This window comes from Dryobates pubescens, chromosome 18 (assembly GCF_014839835.1).
Source record: "Dryobates pubescens isolate bDryPub1 chromosome 18, bDryPub1.pri, whole genome shotgun sequence".
NCBI lineage: Eukaryota > Metazoa > Chordata > Aves > Piciformes > Picidae > Dryobates > Dryobates pubescens.
The window spans coordinates 15,239,686-15,258,804 of record NC_071629.1 but is presented as its reverse complement, the minus strand read 5'-3'; the positions used below and the strand labels follow the sequence as shown (position 1 = coordinate 15,258,804).

Sequence of the window (19,119 nt, the reverse complement as noted above, 5' to 3'; positions counted from 1 at the left end):
TCCCCCTCCCAGAGCAAGCTCACCAGGATGTCATCCAGGCAGGTTTGGAACGACTTCCAGATACAGAGACTTTACCACCTATCTGGGCAGCCTGTTCTAGTGCTCTACCAACCTCAAAGTACAGAAGTTCCTCTTCATGTTGAGACAGAACTTCCTATGTTCAAGTTTGTGTCCCTTACTCTTGTCCTGTCACCGGGTACCACTGAAAAAAGACTGTCCCCATCCTCCTGACACGCACCCTTGAAGTATTTCTAAGCATTGAGGAGATCCCCCTCAGTCTTCTCTAGGTTAAAAAGCTCCAAGTCCTTCAGCCTCTCTTCATAAAAGAGATGTTCTAGTCTCCTAAGCATCTCTGTAGCCTTTTGCTCTACCCTCTCTCAAGCCTGTCCTTGAAAGGTTGAGCCCAGAACTAGACACTTCTACTATCACCAAGCCAAAGAACAGATGTGACTAAGAGGCCCCCTATGGAAGTTCTTCACAGTAAGGGTAGTGAAACACTGCAACAGGTTTCCCTGAGATGTGGTGGAGGCCCCATTCCCAGAGACTGATGGGGCCCTGAGCAGTCTGATCAACTTAGAGATGCCCCTGCTCACTGCAGGAGGATTGGACAAGACGACCTTCGAGGGTCCCTTCCAACCCAATGCATTCTATGGTTCTAGGATCTGTGCTCACATGCTGTCACTGCAAAGGCTTGAGGAGCCTGGCATGTACTCCAGACAATTCCTATTACACTTCTGAGTAAGAGGGACCCTCCCCATGCTCATCTCAAGCAGCAATTAATCTCCTCCTAGACAGAGGGAGGATTTAAACATGAATGGCTTCCCTGCCTGAAGGTAACAATGCTCTTGTAAGCACTTGACCTTTGAGTGGCTTTTGTGTGCGGCATGCTTGATCTTTCTCCTGGCTCTATGGCTGTGGCTGGAGCTCAGATCCCCTTCCCCGGCACCATCCTGCTGCCTCTGCTTCCTTTGCTCTGCTGTTTGTGTTCCCTCCTGAGCTGTGCTGGGTAAACAGTAACACCCCAGTCTGGTACAGCTTCCTGCAAACTTCCACTGACCTGCAGAGCCAGACAGCCAGTCTGAGACCAAAAGGAAGGGACCTTACCCTCTCCTTGGAGCTGATAAGTCCCTAATGTGCTACAGTTCTTGTGTTTTGTAGACTCACTGAATCATTTCAGTTGAAACAGAACTTTAATCTTTGAGTCCAACCATTATCTGCCTCTACCAAAATCTAGTAGTAAACCATGTCCCTCAGCACCACATCTCTGTGTCTTTAAACACCTGCAGGGGGAGAGATTTAACCACCTCCCTAGGTACTCTGCTTCAGTGTTTGAGAACTGGTTCAGCTAAGAAGTTTCTTCTAATGCCCAAGAACTTGAAGCCTGAAAATTATCAATTTCTTCACATATAATGAATTTAGAAGCCCATAGCAAATTATTCTGGTTAATTATCCTATGGGAATTGATGGATAGCTAAGATTCATAGTGTCCTATTGAGGTCATATCTGGAGTACCAGGTCCAGTTCTGGGCTCCTCATTTCAAGAGATACAGGGAACCAATGGAGAGAGTCCAATGAAGACTAGAAAGATGCTGAGGGCCCTGGAGCATCTCTGTGAGGTGGAAATGCTGGGAGCCCTGGGGCTGTTGAGCCTGGAGAAGAGCAGCCTGAGAGGGCATCTGATCCATGCTCAGCAAGAGCTAAGGCAAGGGTGAGTGGGGGTTGGAAGGGGTCAGACTCTTCAGTGGTGCCCAGGGACAGGACAAGGGGTAATGGGCACAAACTGGAACCCAGGAGGTTCCATCTTAAAATGAGAAGAAAATTCCTTGCTGTGAAGGTGCTGAATCCCTGGAGCAGGCTGCCCAGAGAGGTTGTGGAGTCTCCTTCTCTGGAGAGATTCTAAACTCATCTGGACCTTGTGATTCTGGGCAACCTGCTGTGGGTGAACTTGGCATTGAACTGGATGATCTTTTCCAACCCCCACCATGCTGGGATTCTGTGATGAACAGAACTCAGGATGAACAAATGTCCAAGCTCCAAGGAAATTCTCTATTTTCCTCAAGTGTTTCTTTGCTGAGGATTTTTTTTCCTCAGAGTGCAGGGCTGGTAACCACAGAGAGGACACCACCTGCATTTCCCATGCCTCAGCTCTCCAAGTCTCAACAGTTGAGTGCCATTGATTTACTCCATCTGGAATTTCAGATATTCCCTGAGGCTGAGGTTATCATTTTTCAAGAAGAGCAACCCTGTCCTTTTTGTTTCAAGAAGTTCTGTCTCTGGGAGACTCCTTTACAAGGAGCTAACCGATTGCTGATTAACTTAAGGTGGTGGATGTGTTTGTAAAGCTGGCAGTGACACTCCTGATGTTCCAGCAGATCATTTCTCCATGTCACAATCAGTGTGAACTGCTTAGGAATTTCATGAAGGACTGAGGCTTTTTTGTCTGCACAAACCATACCAGAGGTATCAGCTGGCAGTTGATTAGTTCCCTATTCACTATTTATTCTTTGTCATTTTGTTAGGATCCAAAGCTGAGCCACTTGGTATTTCCTTATCTGCTAAGTGAACAGTCCAGCTGCCTAGAAAGTCCTCTTGCTTGGAATTCTCCTTCCCAGTTTCAGTGGGGGTTGGCTTGCTCCTGCTTACTTGGGATTTTAGAAGAGCTGGAATGAAGCAGAAGCAGGCTGGAGGGTGCACAGGGGCTTTGCTCATTTCTTCTGCCATCTGCTCCACTTCATGATATTACCTTTTCTTTTGCAAGGAGCTTCAGAGTTAGGGAGAACAAAATAAGCCTCCCTGACACACCAAGGATTATTTAGTGATCTTCACCTGCAGCTGCTTTTCCTTTCAATCCTAGTCAGGGTTCTCACCATTCTGAGTGTCAAAAATGTCTTCCTTCTCTCTAGTCTAAATTTCCCTCTTTTGTTTCAAACCATCACCCCTTGTCCTGTCACAACACACCCTGCTCAAAAATCTGTCCCAGCTTTCTTGTAGACCCCCTTTAAGTCCTGTAAGGTCACCAGAAGGTCTCCCTGGAGCCTTCTCTTCTCCAGACTGAATAACTCCAACTCTCTCAGCCTGGCCTCACAGCAGAGGGCCTCCAGCCCTCCCATCATTGCTGTGACCTCCTCTGGCCCTGCTCCAATCAGTCCATGTCTCTGCTGTGTTGAGGACTCCAGAGATGGACTCAGCACTGCAGGTGGGGGTCTCAGCAGAGAGGAGCAGAGGGGCAGAATGCCCTCCATGGACCTGCTGACCATCACAAGACCTCAAATAGTACAGAATGAAATAGGGAGCAAAAGAGACCCTTGGTAGACAGAGAACGTTCTTTGGTCTAAGGCTATAAACTGCTACATCACTGAGATAGCCCAAATTATAGCCAGCTTCTCACTGCACCAGGCTCTAAGAAACCTCACTTACTGTAGGAAAGAGAAGGTCCAATAAAATATAAACCCTTTTTCTACTTATTTTTTTTCAGAGTGAGAATGTTTCCCATCAGACTCAACATGCACTAGAGATCAACAATCAAGTGCAGCTCAAACCATCTTCTCCTTCCCCAAACCAATTTTTATCATCCAGAAGCTGCCTTTTACTGTTACTAATTGCACAGTGATTTAAAACACTATTAGATTTCAAATGCTGATGGGAGAAAGTTAGATTTATATATTTTGGCTGCCAGTTCAGCCTGGAGCTTCTGATCTGGGATAGTGTAATTCTAGCTACTGGCAAGACATATGGCAATTCAGGTGCAGGCTGCTATTAAAAATCAATTAGGAGTGAAATATGGCTTTGGTTGCATAACCCTGTGAATTCCTGCTTCCTCTTTTGGTGTCTTATTTACAGCTGAAAAAAAAGGGAGATTATTATTAGGCCTGTTGTGAAGCTGGAAATTTGGTAGAGGTCAGTCTTGAAGGCAGGGAGAGATAATGGAAAAGAATAGGGATAAATAATGATTTTATTCCCCCTAAACTATTCTGTTTCAGCTAAGATATTTCGGTCATTGCATATTTCAGTATTTTCTGATGGTTTAGGATTATTTGACTTTTGCTTAGCTGCCTTCTTTTGTTCAGGTTACTTTTAAACAAACAGGGCTGCTCTGAAATTCCCTCTAAAAACACTGGCAGAAAGACTTTTCAATTCAATGTCTCCATCTTTTCAGCCAAAACAATTAGCCAAAACGTGATCCAATGCAAACTAAACAGAGAGGCCAAAGGACTGGGGAGGTGCTGGCACTTCTGTGACAGTGCTTTGTCCCTGTGGAGCTCCATATCCAGGTTAGTCCCTATCCATGGACTGCAAGTGTGGTCAGGCTGCCCAGGGAGGTGGTGGAGTCACCATCCCAGGAGGTGTTCAAGAAATGAGTAGATGTGGCACTTTGGGACATGGTGTAGTGGTCACGGCAGTGCTGGGTAGAAGTTTGGACTTGATCTCAAAGGAATTTTCCAATCTTAATGATTCTATGATTCTAAGAATATGAAGTCAAAGAATCCTTTCTAGAAAAATCTCTAAGGTTTTAGGGTTTCACAATCATAATTGGAATTTTCTGATGACCATTAAAGTATTTGTAGAAAGAAGAATCAGTGAATGAGACTCAGCAGCTTTATTAACTTTAACTAACTCAAGTTTCTATTTATTACTATTGTAGATGTATATTTAGTCTGATTTATTGTGCTAGATCTGTAGAAAATCCCCCATAGTGTGACCAATTTTCTTCACTGTTAGGTTAAACAGATTATTCTTGCCTAGCTTTGAGTATCATGAGCCTACATCCCCTTTTTACATGCTTTCTGCAGTATTCTAGGGATTCTCATTTACAGAAAGAAGCTTTTTTCTTCCAGTAGATTTGCATGAACTGATGTAAACCTACTGTAATACTTCCCTGCTGTGTAATTCAGGAGTGCTACAGAAGAAATTCAGAGCACTGGGGAAAGAATCAACCTCAGCACCGTGAAGATCCATGGAGCTGATTTATTAACTTCATTTTTACAGATGGAAAATGGATAAGAAAAGGAGTTTTTGGAAGATTACACTGAAGACTGAGAAAATAGGGTTAGAAATAGGCTAGTCTAATTCTTGATCACTTGGCAATAATCCTTAGATGACAGTGTCATTTGCAGACTAGCAAGAACAAGTCTTATGAGGAGTGGCTGAGAGAACTGGGGTTGTTTAGTCTTGAACGAAGAATGATGAGGGGAGACCTCATTGCCCTCTACAACTGCCTGAAAGGAGGCTGGAGTGAGGTGGGGGCTGGTCTCTTCTTCCTGGTAGCAGGGGATAGAAGGAGTGGAAATAGCCTGAAATTGTGTCAGGAGGTTTGATATGAGGAGCAGTTTTTTCCTGCAAGAATGGTCAAGCATTGGAACAGGCTGCCCAGGGAAGTGGTGAAGTCACCATCCCTGGAGGTGTTCAAGAAACATGTGGACATGGCCCTTTGGGACACGGTTTAATGGCCATGGTGGGTTTAGGTTGAAGGTTGGACTCTATGATCTTTTCCAACTGAGACAATTCTATGATTCTAAAATGTGACTGGATGTCTTGTTAGATGCTACAATGAGCTGTCTGCAGTTAGCAGCTCAGACTGGTGGGCTTATGGCCATCCATCAGCAAAGGAGTGATTTTGAAATCAATGTTCTTTTCCCTGCAGACTACAGACATCCATTTGTGGAGATTCACCCGGAACATCCCGAAATAATCTATATTTTAGATGCTAAGAAAACAATTGTTGTCCCTTGCCGAGTTACCTCACCAGATATCAGACCTAAGCTTACCCAGGTAAGTGGCTGTTCCTGAGACAATCAGTTCAGAGGACTGGGCTGCCAGCAGAATGGGTAAAAATGCAAAAGGAAACGTATGAAACTAGGTAAGTGTCAGAAAAAAAACCAGCAAAGACACTGAAAATGGAGAAGGACAGTCCTGCTTCTGCACTGCAGCACTATTGAACTGTGGACAAGGGTGTTTTGAGGATTAGCTGGAGTTTATCAGATATTTTTCTCATCTTGTGCCTTGATGTTCCTCCATAAATTGGCAAAGACAGATGACAAGGCTCTATTTTTCTTCCAAATTCCTTGAATAAAACCTTGCTATTTGCTATCCTCATGAAAGCTTCTTTTACACCTTGAACCTCCTCAGAAGAGCTGCCCATTTTTGCTTGATTTCATAAATTTAAACGAAGTTTCAGCCTTGGAAATAAATGGCTACACCATCCAGCCCTTCAGCAGCAGCTATATCTGAATGTCAAGGTTACAGAGTGGTTTGTGGAGGCCAAGGCTATTTTGTCTAATAAAAATGGAAATTCAAGGTCTGAGGCTTCCTCAATCAATGGAGATCTAGTCACTCATTTAAAGGGCTTTAGAATTGCTCAACAGAGAAGGCTGTCATGGAGTGAGGAACAGGACACAGGTCTCCTGGCTCCAATCCTCCCTTGCACCTAACAGGTTTTGTGCCTCTCCATTCTCCTGCTAGGCTGAATGCTGGAGCTGTCCTAATGTGAATGAGAGCTCATCTCTTGGCTCTGCCCCTTTTCCAAAGGCTCTTCTGGAGAAACTGTGAGAGATGCATCTGTTATGCTGGATGGAGAGTCATAGAATCAGAGAATTGTTTTGGTTGGAAGAGACCTTTAAGGTCATTAGGTCCAACCATTAACCAAGCACTGCCAGGTCACTAATAAATTATGTCCCTCAGCACCACATCTCCATGGCTTTGAAATCCATCCAGGGGTGATGACCCCACCACGACCCTGGGCAGCCTGGACCAGGCCCTAACAACCCTTTCAGGGAGCAAGATTTCCTTAATATCCAGCATAAATCTTCCCTGGCACAATTTGAGGTTGTTTCTCTTGTCCTATCATTTGTTGCTTGGGACAAGAGACGAACCCCCACCTGGCTCAAACATCCTTTCAGGGAGGTAAAAGGGTTTGAGAACCTTTGCTCTTCTTACTACTTAGTCCTCTTAGTTGTCAGATGTCTCATTCTCCTGGGAGACAGCACATGAAACCACAATGGCCTGAGATGGTGCTCTGGCTCCTGCTGAGTCCAATGGCAAGGTTCCAGTAAACGTGCAGAAGGTCAGCTCTGGCCTTATTGCTTTAGCAGATCTCTATTTTTGTCAGGAAGGATTAAAAGGTGGGGAAAAAGGCTCCTCTCCAGTTACAGCTATCGCTTTAGCCTAGATAAGTGTTATCACCTTCTACCCTTTGGCTATAAACATGAAGCATCCCCATCTTATTTTAGCCTCCTTCAACCAAATTCATTGCTGGAGTCCTGCTGCTGACATCAGCCATAGTCACATGAGCTTAAATATGGCCTTGGAACCTCGACCAAGGAGACCTCCACATTTATTCCCCTTATTTATAGGCAGCCCTGCTTCTCCCCTGCTTGCCAGCTAAATCTTCTCCTGGTAATTTCTTCAAACACAAACTGAAGTCCTTTACCTTGCTACCAGCTGCTGCTGGAATAAAATTTCCATTTGAATTGCAAAGAAAATGCTCCTCAAAAGGCTTGCTCCCCTTCAAGGGGACTGCAGGGCAGGGATGAGGATGTTGAGCACTGCTCCTCAAAGGCCTGCATCCTCCTGAGGCCAGGAGATGAAGAGACATCACCACTCAGGAGGATACGCTTTGGGAGGTGTGTCTTGGCTCTGGGAGCTACCAGCCCCAAATCCCAGCCATGGAAAGTCTCCACTTGTTCTGCCCAGCCTGGGAATTTCGTAGGACAGCGTGGAGCCAAGGTGGCGGCTTCCCATGCGAAGAGGAAGCGGAGCGGGAGAGGGGTGGAGGTAAGGACGGGGGAGCAGAGGTGAGTGAGGCCATCAGACAAATTTAGAACATCCTCCTCTTCCAAATTTAATCTTCGATAGACAACGAACTTCAAAGGGAGGAAAGCCACTGTGACTTCCTTCCAGCGGCGCTGACGCTCTCTGCTTGATTGTTTAAGTATATATTTTTTGAATATTTTATGAAGAGGTTTAATATGTGTGTGGTGTTGAAAAGGGCCTCCTGAGGAGGGTTGTTTTTCCTTTCCCCTTTGCCTAGCCATCAGGGAGCAGAGCTGCCAAGCCCTGAAGTTCAGCTTTATCGCATTTTATTATTCTTGTAGAAAATGTACTTTTTTTTCCCCCCACTGTAAATTAAGTTCCTCATGTTACCATTATACTTTAAAATCATGGCACTCTCTGGCCTTTAAATATGTATGGAGAAAGGTACCTCTTGCTAATACTAAACAGATGCCAGCTGACTCTAAAGAGCATCTCTGTAATTAGTAAACCCAGGCTAAAACACACAATTCAAAACTGTCATTTTGCTTAACATGATTTTAATTCTGGGGAAAAGGGGGGGGGAAAAGCCACTTTCGGTCTTGTCAGATGTGTCTGGTCACTGTCTGGTTCCATCTGCATTTGCCACATCAGTGTTAAAGCATAAAATCGTAGAACTGTTGAGGTTGGAAGAGACTTTTGCGACCATCAAATCCACTACCACTAAACCACATCCCTCAGAACCACACCCACACATCGTTTATATCCCTCCAGGGACAGTGACTTCACCACTTCCCTGGGCAGCCTGTTCCGATGCCCAAGAACTCTCTGTGAAGAAACTTTTCCTCATATCCAACCTGATCCTCCTTTGGCACAACTGGAGGACATTTCCTCTTGTCACTTGTATGTGAGAAGAAAATGACCCCCATCTCACTCCAATCTCTTTTCAGGGAGTTGTAGAGAGCCAGAAGGTCTCCCCTCAGCCTCCTCTTCTGAAGACTAAGCAACCCCAGTTCCCTCACTTGTTCCTCATCAGATTTGTGTTCAAGGCACTTCACCACCTTAGTTGCTGCTCTTTGGAACTGTTCCAGCACTTCAATGCCCCTCTTGTAGTGCAGGGCCCAAAACTGACCCCAGTATTTGAGGTGTGGCCTCACCAATGTCAAGTAGAGCGGGACAATCAAATCCCTAGACCTGCTTGACACACTATTCCTGATGCAAGCCAAGATTCCATTGGCCTTCTTGGCCACCTGAGCACACTGCTGGCCTGATTAACCTAGAGCAACCTGCTGCAACTGGCTGCAAATGTCCCTGCTGACTACAGAGTGGTTGGACTGGACAGCCTTTAAAGGTTCTTTCCCACCCAAACTATTCTATGATTCTGTGACTAAGCCTCATCTCTCTCATCAGCTTCTATAATATTCCTGAGTTTTCCTGGTGGTTCTAAATAGAGACACCACAGCTGGATTACATTGAGAGCACTTACATGACGTCCATGTTTCGTACTACTGTCAGAAGAGAGCTGGCGCTCCTAAAGGAAGCAACTGTCCCGCCATGCCTCCTTCCCCAAAGCAACATCACCAATCATAGCCCCACAGCCCTCATTCCTTTGTCTTTGGTCTAGGCTGAAAATGCAATAACAAGCGAGCGGACAACAAAGCCAACAATTGTGTATTCATGGGAGAGGTACAAGCACCAGCTCTCAAAGCCCGGAGCTGAAATTTCTTCAGAGCAGGAGTATTATTTAAACTGAACTCTGTTTAAACCACACTGCCATGCAAGACTAATGTTTGTCTGGATACAGAAAAATAAATTGCATCCTGCATAACAACAAGAAGATGAGCAAAACCATTACACCACTGGGGAATTCCCATTTGTGGTCACCAGTGTGGCTCTTCCCTTGGATGGCTTCAAAAGCTATAGCAAGGTCATTCTGAAAAGAAAAACACTGCACAGAATTACACAGAATCTCAGCATGGTGGGGTTTGAAGGGACCTCTGGGGATCATCTAGTCCTATGGCCCTGCAAAACAGGGGCATCCACAGCAGCTTGCCTAGGTTCACAATGTCCAGGTGGGTTTGGAATCTCTCTAAAGGAGACTCCAGAACCTATCTGGGGAGACCGTTTAGGGCTCCAGCACCCTCACAACAAAAAAGCTTCTCCTCATTTTCAGATGATGTATTCTGGGTTCCAGTTTGTGCCCATTGCCCACTGTCCTGTCACCAGACACCACTGAGAAGAGTCTCGCCCCATCCTCTTGCCCCCCACCCTTTAGCTCTTGCTGAGCATTGATCAGATCCCCCCTCAGGCTGCTCTTCTCCAGGCTCAACAGCCCCAGGGCTCTCAGCCTTTGCTCCTCAGAGAGATGCTCCAGGCCCCTCAGCATCTTTAGAGCCTTCACTGGACTCTCCCCAGTAGTTCTCTGTCTCTCTTGAAATGGGGAGCCCAGAACTAGACCCACTACTCCACTTGTGGCCTCATTAGGACCTCCCTCGACCTGCTGGTCACACACTTCTTCACAGACTCCATTTGACCCTTGGTCTTCTTGGCCACAAGGACAAAATGCTGGCTCATGGTGAACTTTTTGTCCACCAGCATTCCTTCAGTGCATCCTCAGTCCTAAAGAGCCTTCACATACCCTGCTGAAACAGCCAGACCTGCATCCCATGGTTCCTGCATCCTGTGGTTCCTGCCCCCTGGCTGCAAGCAGGCTGAAGTGGGTGAAGTTCGGGGCTCTGCTCTTTACAGACTCCTGAGTTATCTGTCTGCACATAACACCATGTATTTATTTTCCACATTCCAACCCACGGTTTTCAAAATTATTGGAAAATAAATTGCATTTTCTCTAGCAAATAGAGAATGTGGTAATAATAATAAACAGCTAATTATTCCCCTCAACCAAAGGCAACGTGCCTGACCTGCTGTCCAAGGGTGTACAGAGAGTTCATCTTTATGAGATGAATTTTTCCTCTAGTTTATTTTTCACACTTCAAGAATGTCAGAACACTACAAGTATTTATGAATTCAGGATTAAAATTGTCTATGCCACTAAGTCCCCTTCATCCTGCCATGCTGTGATTTACCATCTGAAGTCATCCAGGTTGCTTCAGTGCCTGGTGGAAATCAATAAGCTGCTTTGAAGGTGTCTCATCTCTTTTTGTGACACACAGAGAGCCACAGCTACAGACCACAGCTTAGAGATGATGACCATCAGGCAAGGTAGTGACATGAATCATTCTAATGTTTGAGTTCTAACTTCACACATGTTTCTAAAGTACTGTGAGATCCTAGAAATCATAGAATGGTTTGGCTTGGAAGGGACCTTAAAGACCATCTAGTTCCAAACCCACCACCATGGGCAGGGACACTTTCCACTAGATCAGGTTGCTCAAGGCCTCATCCAACCTGCCCTTGAACAACTCCAGGGAGGGGGCAACCACAACCTCCTTGGGCAACATGTTCCAGTGTCTGACCACCCTCATTGTCAAGAATTTCTTCCTAATCTCCAGTCTAAATGTCCTCTCCTCAAGTTTCAATCCATTCCCTCTAATCCTATCACAACAAGCCCTTACAAAATGGTGTGTGTGTGAATAGGTGTGGCAGCTACATATAGGAGCAGGAAATGTTGTTCTTAAACACTTTCAAAAAGATATCCCTACAAAATTAATATAAAAAAGGAAAAATTATTTCCAGTAAAGAGATGAGGGAAATTGGACCTACAATGGGTAGCATGGTATCTTGCCTAAGATCTGAGAGGATTTGGGCTACTGAATGAAAACCTCCAGTTATGATGTCCAAGTTTTGGATTTCAAAGACAGTCATACCTTAGGGAGAGCTTTTCTATTTGCTTATGTTGATGTTGCTTAAGATATGTGTGGAATGAGACCACCAACCACTCTGAAAGGTCAGATATCTCCCCTGCTTCTCAAGCAGAATAGCCTTGGCTGGTTGCCTCTGCAGTCTGAGGGGAAAGGGAATGTCTCACAAGCCTCCTATCCATCTGTTCTCTTTCAGTACCCTTATTCAGTAGAGATGAACTTCAAGTGGGACCCGAGAAGAGGATTTGTCATCCCCTCTCATTCCTTTGTTTACTCTGGAGTACTCACATGCACTGCCAATGTCAATGGAACTGTGTTCACCTCCTATTACCTAGCACAGAGACTGGGTGAGTGCACACCACATGCTGATGAGTGACCACAATGTTTCTGCTGCACAGTTCAGCCCCTGGCTATTATTTCTTGGTTGGTCTCAGTTAGGTTGGATACATCTAATCGGTATGGATCTGCAACAAGCCCAAGCTGGGATGCTAAAAACAAACTTATTCTTCCCTCTTTTTGTTCTCTGTTCAATAGAACTTGGATTTGATCCACTCCTGGGCTTGACAAATGACCAAATGTTGAGGTGGCACAAAAAGGAAGAAGTATTTTAGTCAAACCCCACCAGGGCTTTGTTTGCTTGGATTGAGCTTTATTTACATTAAGGCAACTACAGGGTTAGGATAAACTGAACAGTAGCTTTCTTTTTGCCTCTGGGTCATTAAACATACAAGACCATGCCATAAAAATCTCATTAAATGGCTAATTCAAATCTTTGGGGGTTTATATAGTTTATTTTGGTGATTGACTAAACCCCTTCCCTCATATTTACAGCTGAGCTTCAGCTTGGGATTGAAATCTGCATTTGAAGCCACATCACATTTTTGAGTGCTGAGGATTTATGTGAAGACAATTAGAATTTATTTTTCCTTTGTTTTCAGTGTATGTTCTTTCTCTCCTCATATATTATGTTTTTGACAGCAGAGAGTGTATTGTGACTTCATTCCCATTAGCTCATGGCATCCTCCTATACAATTTAAACAACAGCCTTGGAAATTGGTGTGGCAGCCACATCAAAGTCCTGTAAATCTCTCTCCCTCTCTTTTTCTTCATTGTTTGACACAGTGGGGTTTTACTGGGCAGCAGTGAGACGTGGGTATGGAGGACCATCAATGTGATGTAGTCTTGTTTCAGAGTTGATGGAGTTAAAACATTGATAAATATGTAAGATCAAGATCTAAGGATGTCTATCAGAAAGGGAAAGCTGAGGGACTTGAGGCTTTTTAGTCAAGAGAAGTGCAGACTGCGGAGGGGATCTTCTCAATGCTTATAAATCCTTCCTTTGAGGGTGGGAAGGATGGGACCAGTGTTTTTCCAATGTTGCCCAGTGACAGAACGAGGGTTAATGGGCACAAACCTGAACATAGGAAATTCCATCTAAACATAAGGAGGAATCTCTTTACCTTGAGGGTAAAAAGCAGGACTGCCCAGAGAGGTGGTGGAGTCTCCATCTCTGGAGCTATTCAAAGCCTGCCTGGACACAGTGCTGTGCAATCTAATCTAGGTAAACCTGCTCCGGTGGGAGGTTGGACTAGATGATCTCCAGAGGTTCCTTCCAACCAGTCTGTGGTTGTCAGAGGGTAAGGTAGCTGGTCATCAGAGGGTAGAAGAAAAGCAGTTCATGTTCTGCAGAAATTACCCTCTCACAGATAGAGGTTGAGGCCCCCAAAAGGATGTCACTTCTGAAAACTTTCTGAGAATGGCTGTGGAGCTAAACATGGCATGTGTGATGTTCAGGCATGTACACAGCCAACCTAATGTTTCTGTTGTGTGGGTATTTCCAAGTTTCCACAGAAATGACAGAAGAAGGTGAGGTGTTTTGGAAACTATGATAGGAGAGGATGACACAGATGCAGTTGGGCTATGAATTCCATCTTAAGAGTGACTGATATCAAGAGTGCTGCGTAGTTCTAACTTTGCTTTTTCGCATTTCAGAGGGCAGAGTACAGAACCTGGCTCTAAAAGCAACTCCCAAAAAACTCCTGGTTGGAGAAACTCTCTATCTGGAATGCAGAGCAGAAACCTTCATCAATGGGCGCATTGAGCTCATCTGGACATGTCCCAATGGGAGGGTGAGTTGATGAAAATTAAATATTCTAATTTCATGCAGTGTCCCCCTCCCCAACAGAAAGATCTGTCCACAGGCCTGAGTAAACCAGAACTACTACTCCTTTTGAAAAACAATCAACCATTTGTAAGCCTACAATTGATTGTATTTCTTCTTTGAGTGAATCTAAAACTCATCTGGCCATCTTGAATCTGCAAATTAAACTGCAGGGCTGGGGTTCCCGGTTCAAGAGACACAGGGAACTACTGGGGAGAGTCCAGTGGAGGCTACAGAGATGATGAGCGGCCTGGAGCATCTCTGTGAAGAGGAAAGGCTGAGACTTGTGGGGCTGTTGATCCTGGAGAAGAGCAGCCTGAGAGGGGATCTGATCAATGCTCAGCAAGAGCTAAAGGACCTGTGGGGGGCAAGAGGATGGGGCCAGATTCTTCTCAGTGGTTCCCAGCAACAGGACAAGGGGCATGTAAGGGACTGAACATTTGCTTTGATGTTCTCCTAAGGAAAATCCAAGGGCAGAAGGGGTATTTTCCAGATCCATTTACCTGAGCTATTACTCATGGCTCTATTTGATGCTTGGAATAAAAATGATTTTTTTTTTTTTTTTTCATCTTGTTGGTTCAGCAAATATACATTTCCAAGAAGCCTTTAAGCCTCTTGGAAAAGTATAAAATGTGATTCCTAAAATGAATGACACTGAAAAGACACTGAAAGAATGTCAAGATTTTGCTTTGGTAAAAAAACTACAGAAAAAATAACACAGAATGCAGAGAAGTGCAAATAATCTGATGTTCCTGAATTTTCTTTCTTGAGCCCCATAAGATGGTAGAAAGTTTTCTTTGGATTGGTTTGGTTTGGTGTTGTTTTGTTTCATTTTGGTTTGGGATTTTGTTGGTGGTTGTTTTGGTTTTTTTTTTCCTATGAACCCTCCTGAGCTTTCTAATGTTATATATGTAAAATTTCTTGGCCAAATCTCTGGGACCAAATATCCCATCAGAAGCAATAACACTTTCTAAAGTTCTTCAGCAATTTGCATTGGCACATGGTTGTCATAATGTATTATATTTCTGTCATAATGTTTCTTTTAGAAAGTAGGAGGTTTTAAAGACAGAAAAATACTGACTGTGACAAAAAAAAAAAAACCAAACCTAAAAAACCTCAAGAAAAATCCCAAAGCACGACCCTGACCCTACAGATGCCCACAGCAGCTTTGCCCTGAGCTCCCTGGGCTGATCTGTGATGTATCTCCTCATTTACCTGCCTGCTCAGAGTTCAGCAGAGAACCACCTAGGTTCCACTCCCTTTGTCTCTCTTATTAGACTTGAAAAAATGGAAAAGAAAAAAAAAAATCACATGAGAGCTCTTTTTGCTGCATTGCCTTTTATAGAATCCCAGAATCATAGAATCATTAAGGTTGGAAAAGACTTTTATGATCATGGAGTCCAACTGTCAACCCAACACCACCACAGACATTAAACCGTGTCCCATAGTGCCATGTCCACGCATTTCTTGAACACTTTCAGGGATGGTCTCTCCACCACTTCCCAGGGCAGCCTATTTTATGTTATTTATTTCAGCAATGGGGAGATCTGATAATTTTGGTACAAATCACCGCTTTTCTTCACTGGCAGACTGGGAATGGATGAACACAGTAATCCACTTTATGCTGGTTTTTGAGCCCTTTTGTTTTTTTCTAACTTCCAGCACCCATATCCTAGAAGAACAATAGACCAGAGTGGCATGGTGTATAAGGTTGGCAGTAGCCTGACAATTGAAAATGTCACCATGCAAGATGGAGGCCTGTACACATGCAAAACATTCAATGTAACAAGGTTGGAGGCCAATGTCACAGTGACGGTGTATGGTAAGTTCTGCTGCTAAACCACAACACCCAAGAACCAGACTGTTCAGCCTAAAGGTGAACTCCATGTTATTAACTTCGTTGACATGCAGATCACATTGTGCCAACTACTTAAAACACCCATTAATCACCTATGAAAACCCTAAGCAATCCATGAGAGTCAACACCCAAAGAAGCTTCAGAGACTTCAAGACTGAAACATGCCTGAAGGCATGGATGGATAGAGACCTTACAAATACATTTAGAGTTTATAACTATATTTCAATATCTGAAGGAGACCTCCAGGAAGGCTGGAGAGGGACTGCTTAGAGGGGTTGTGATGATAGGACAAGGGGCAATGGTTTGAAACTAAAGCAGGGCAGATTTGTGTTAGACATAAGGAGGAAGTCCTTCACTATGAAGGTGGTAAAATACTGGAGCAGGTTACCCAGGAATGTGGCTTGGACCCCATCCCTGGTGACATTCAGTATCAGACTTCATGTGGTACTGGGCAGCCTGATCTAATTGGAGATGTCCCTGCTCACTGCAGCGGGGTTGGACAAGACGTCCTTTGGAGGTCTTTTCCAACCTAATGCAATCTGTGAACTGTTTGGAGAAAGCTGGCACCAAGTGTGGTTGCTGATGCCCTGGAGAATCTGGCATTCACATGGCCAAGAGATACTCCAGAAGTCTTGACACACTGCTCCAGGGGCAATGTAGATGCACGTTCTCTGCTTTACACATCAAGCCCTTCATCTGGAGATAGCCCTTCCTGGCCATGGCTGAGCTTCGCAGGTGGACTGGGTAAGAGTGTGTCATTCCATTTGGTTCTCTGCAGCTTCTGCTGATCTGTACTGCAAAAACTCCAGGCTGAACAGAAGGCAATTCAAAGATGTGAGCAGTGCACTGTGGCAGATCTGGCATTACTTGTCCTCCTGTTCCTTTCCCTTTCCAGACAAACCTTTCCTTACCGTTTCACACAAGAAAGGGCCTTACTACGAGATTACCTCAGGACACAAGTCGCTGAAACTAGCTGCAAAGGTGGATGCCTTTCCTCGTCCAAGTGTCACCTGGTGAGTACCATCCTCATGAGCAAACTTAGGAATATGTGATGACCTGGAGACATTCCAGTTCAGGCTGCATGAAGCTCTGAGCAGCCTGCTCTAGTTGCAGATGTCCCTGCTTACTTCAGGGTGCTGGACTAGATGACCTTTAAAAGTCCCCTGTGCATTCTATGATTTTATGATTCTATGACCTTTTGTGGGGCTAGAATAGATTTTACCCTGTTCCTTACCACATGCTTAAAAGAGGAGAGCTGGGAATGCTCATAGCTGTAGTCCCACAGCACAGCTAAAGAGATGTGACTCCTTTCTGTACTGACATGCACTGTGAAGCTGGGCAAGCCATACCTCTTACCCATTCTGTTTTTCTCCCCTGATCACTCAGGAAAGGTCCCTGCAGGAAAAACGGGGCTTTCCTGTACCCTGGACAAAGAACTGTTTGGAAGATTGAAGCAGAATGCAAGTGGGGAAGGGTTACCAGTTTGCCATCAGTACTGGTGATCAGTCTGCAAGGAGGTAGTGCAGAACAGAAAGCTGCAGGAGATATTCTCAACATGAGAAATTGTTTCCCTTCATAGTTTTGAATAATTTTCTCCAACCCTGCACTATTGTCACATCCTTGCAGACAGTGCAGTGAATCCTCCTGAGCAAACTGAAGTCTTCACCAGAACTGTGATGGATCAGCTTAATAGGAGGGACAACATGTCAGCAACTCCAGGAGACATTTATTTCTCTCTCTACCCTTTCATCACTTGTTCTCTCTCTTGCTATGTTTTCTCTACTTCATTCTGCAGGGGGTCTTTAACAACTCCATTCAACCTTTTGTACATCTTTAACTGTATGAAACTCTGTATGACAGCTGCCACGGGTTTGCCTGTGCTGGCAGAGTAACAGAATCAAAGAATTGTTTTGGTTGGAAGAGACATTTCAGATCATCGAGTCCCACAGTTAACCCAGCACTGCCAGGTCACCACTAAACCATGTCCCTCAGCACCATATCTACATGGCTTTGGAACCCCTCTAGGAATAGGGATTCCAGGCCTTGACAACCTTTTCAGGGAAGGAATTTCTCCCAGTGTCCAACCTAAACCTCCCCTGGCACAACTTGAGGCCATTTCCACTTGTTCTGTCACTTGTTCCTTAGGAGGAGAGACCTATCCCCACCTAGTTCAAACCTCCTTTCAGGGAGTTGTAGAGAGCAATGAGGTCTCCCTTCAGCCTCTTTTTCTCCAGGCTACACAACCCCAGTTCCCCCAGCTGCTCCTGGGAAGACTTGTTCTACAGTCCCTTCACCAACTTTGTGGCCACTCTAGCCTCTCAATATCCTTCTTCTGAATCTAGGATTGGAAGTGTGTCCTCACCAGTGCCCAGTACAAGGGCATGATCCCTGCCCTGGTCGTCCTCATCACACTATTGCTGATCCAAGCCAAGATGCTGGTGACCTTCTTGGCCACCTGGGCACACACTGGCTCCTATTCAGCCACTGTCAGACCAACATCCCTAGGTCCTTTTCCCACAGGCAGCTTTCCAGCCAAGGTGGTTGGGCTGAGATAGCACCTGCACTTCTCCTTGGCCAGCTGAGTGCTGCTCAGGGCAGCTTGGGTCAGGCCGAGGTACTGCTCAAGGAAGAAGTTCCCACATTATTTTAACATGAAATTCTCTAGTATTCAGTCAGGAGATAGTTTTAATTGTTGCTGCTACTTAGATGGAAATATCTTTGTGATTTGACGTGAGGACCATCCCCCTTTTCTCAGCCAAGGCTTTGTCCTCGGGGCTCAGTATGGAGCTGCTTGGTAGCTGCCTGGGACCACCAGCACTGCCTTCCCTGCATGTTCAAAGCTACAGCTGTTGATGTTGGAAGTCTCTCAGTACAGTTGTTTAAATGAGTGTAAAGGAAGTTTGCAGCATTCTCAGGCAGTAGGACACATGCTCCAGCCTCTCCTTCCACCAAGTCTAAAACTCTGTGTGTGGCAAAGTCCTGCCTGTTTCATAATCCTAATCCAAATCTGTATATTGTATTAGCAGTGCAGTCTGCTCATGCAGACTCTGCTCTCCTACTCCTAGCTGGTGAAGACCTTCCTCTCATCTCTCAATTCTCCAAGTAACAGGCTTTAGGTTTTTGAGGCACAAGAAAGGGCCGTATATACACCTTCTCTCTCATGAGGAAAGGCTGAGAGACCTGGGGCTCTTTAGGCTGGAAAAGAGAGCATGAGGGAGGATCATCTCAATGCTGATCAATAGCTATAGGGTAGAGGTCACAAGAATGGTGTTCAGCTCTTCTCAGTAGTGGCCACTGATAGGACAAGGAGCAATGGGCTCAAACTAGAACACAGCTTTCATTTGAACTCAAGGAGAAACTACTGTAAGGCAAAGCACTGACCCAGGTTGCTCAGAGATGTTGTGAAGTCTCTTTCTCTGGAGACCTTCAAGACCCACCTGGACATGATCCTGTGCAACCTGATCTAGATATACCTGCATTAGCAGGGGTGGGGGGTTGGACTACATGATCTCCAGAAGTTCCTCCAAACCCTTGCC

At 45.0% G+C, this 19,119-nt stretch overlaps 1 protein-coding gene across 1 annotated transcript in view; it reads left to right on the top strand.

Moving 5' to 3' along the window:
• Positions 1–19,119, top strand: part of LOC104300147 (vascular endothelial growth factor receptor kdr-like) — a 148,793-nt gene that overhangs the window by 56,067 nt on the left and 73,607 nt on the right. Inside the window, exons 4-8 of the mRNA XM_054169355.1 lie at positions 5,642–5,769; positions 11,761–11,911; positions 13,557–13,693; positions 15,388–15,547; positions 16,479–16,596. Coding sequence (XP_054025330.1) covers positions 5,642–5,769; positions 11,761–11,911; positions 13,557–13,693; positions 15,388–15,547; positions 16,479–16,596 — 694 coding nt within the window. The remainder of the gene's footprint in view (positions 1–5,641; positions 5,770–11,760; positions 11,912–13,556; positions 13,694–15,387; positions 15,548–16,478; positions 16,597–19,119) is intronic.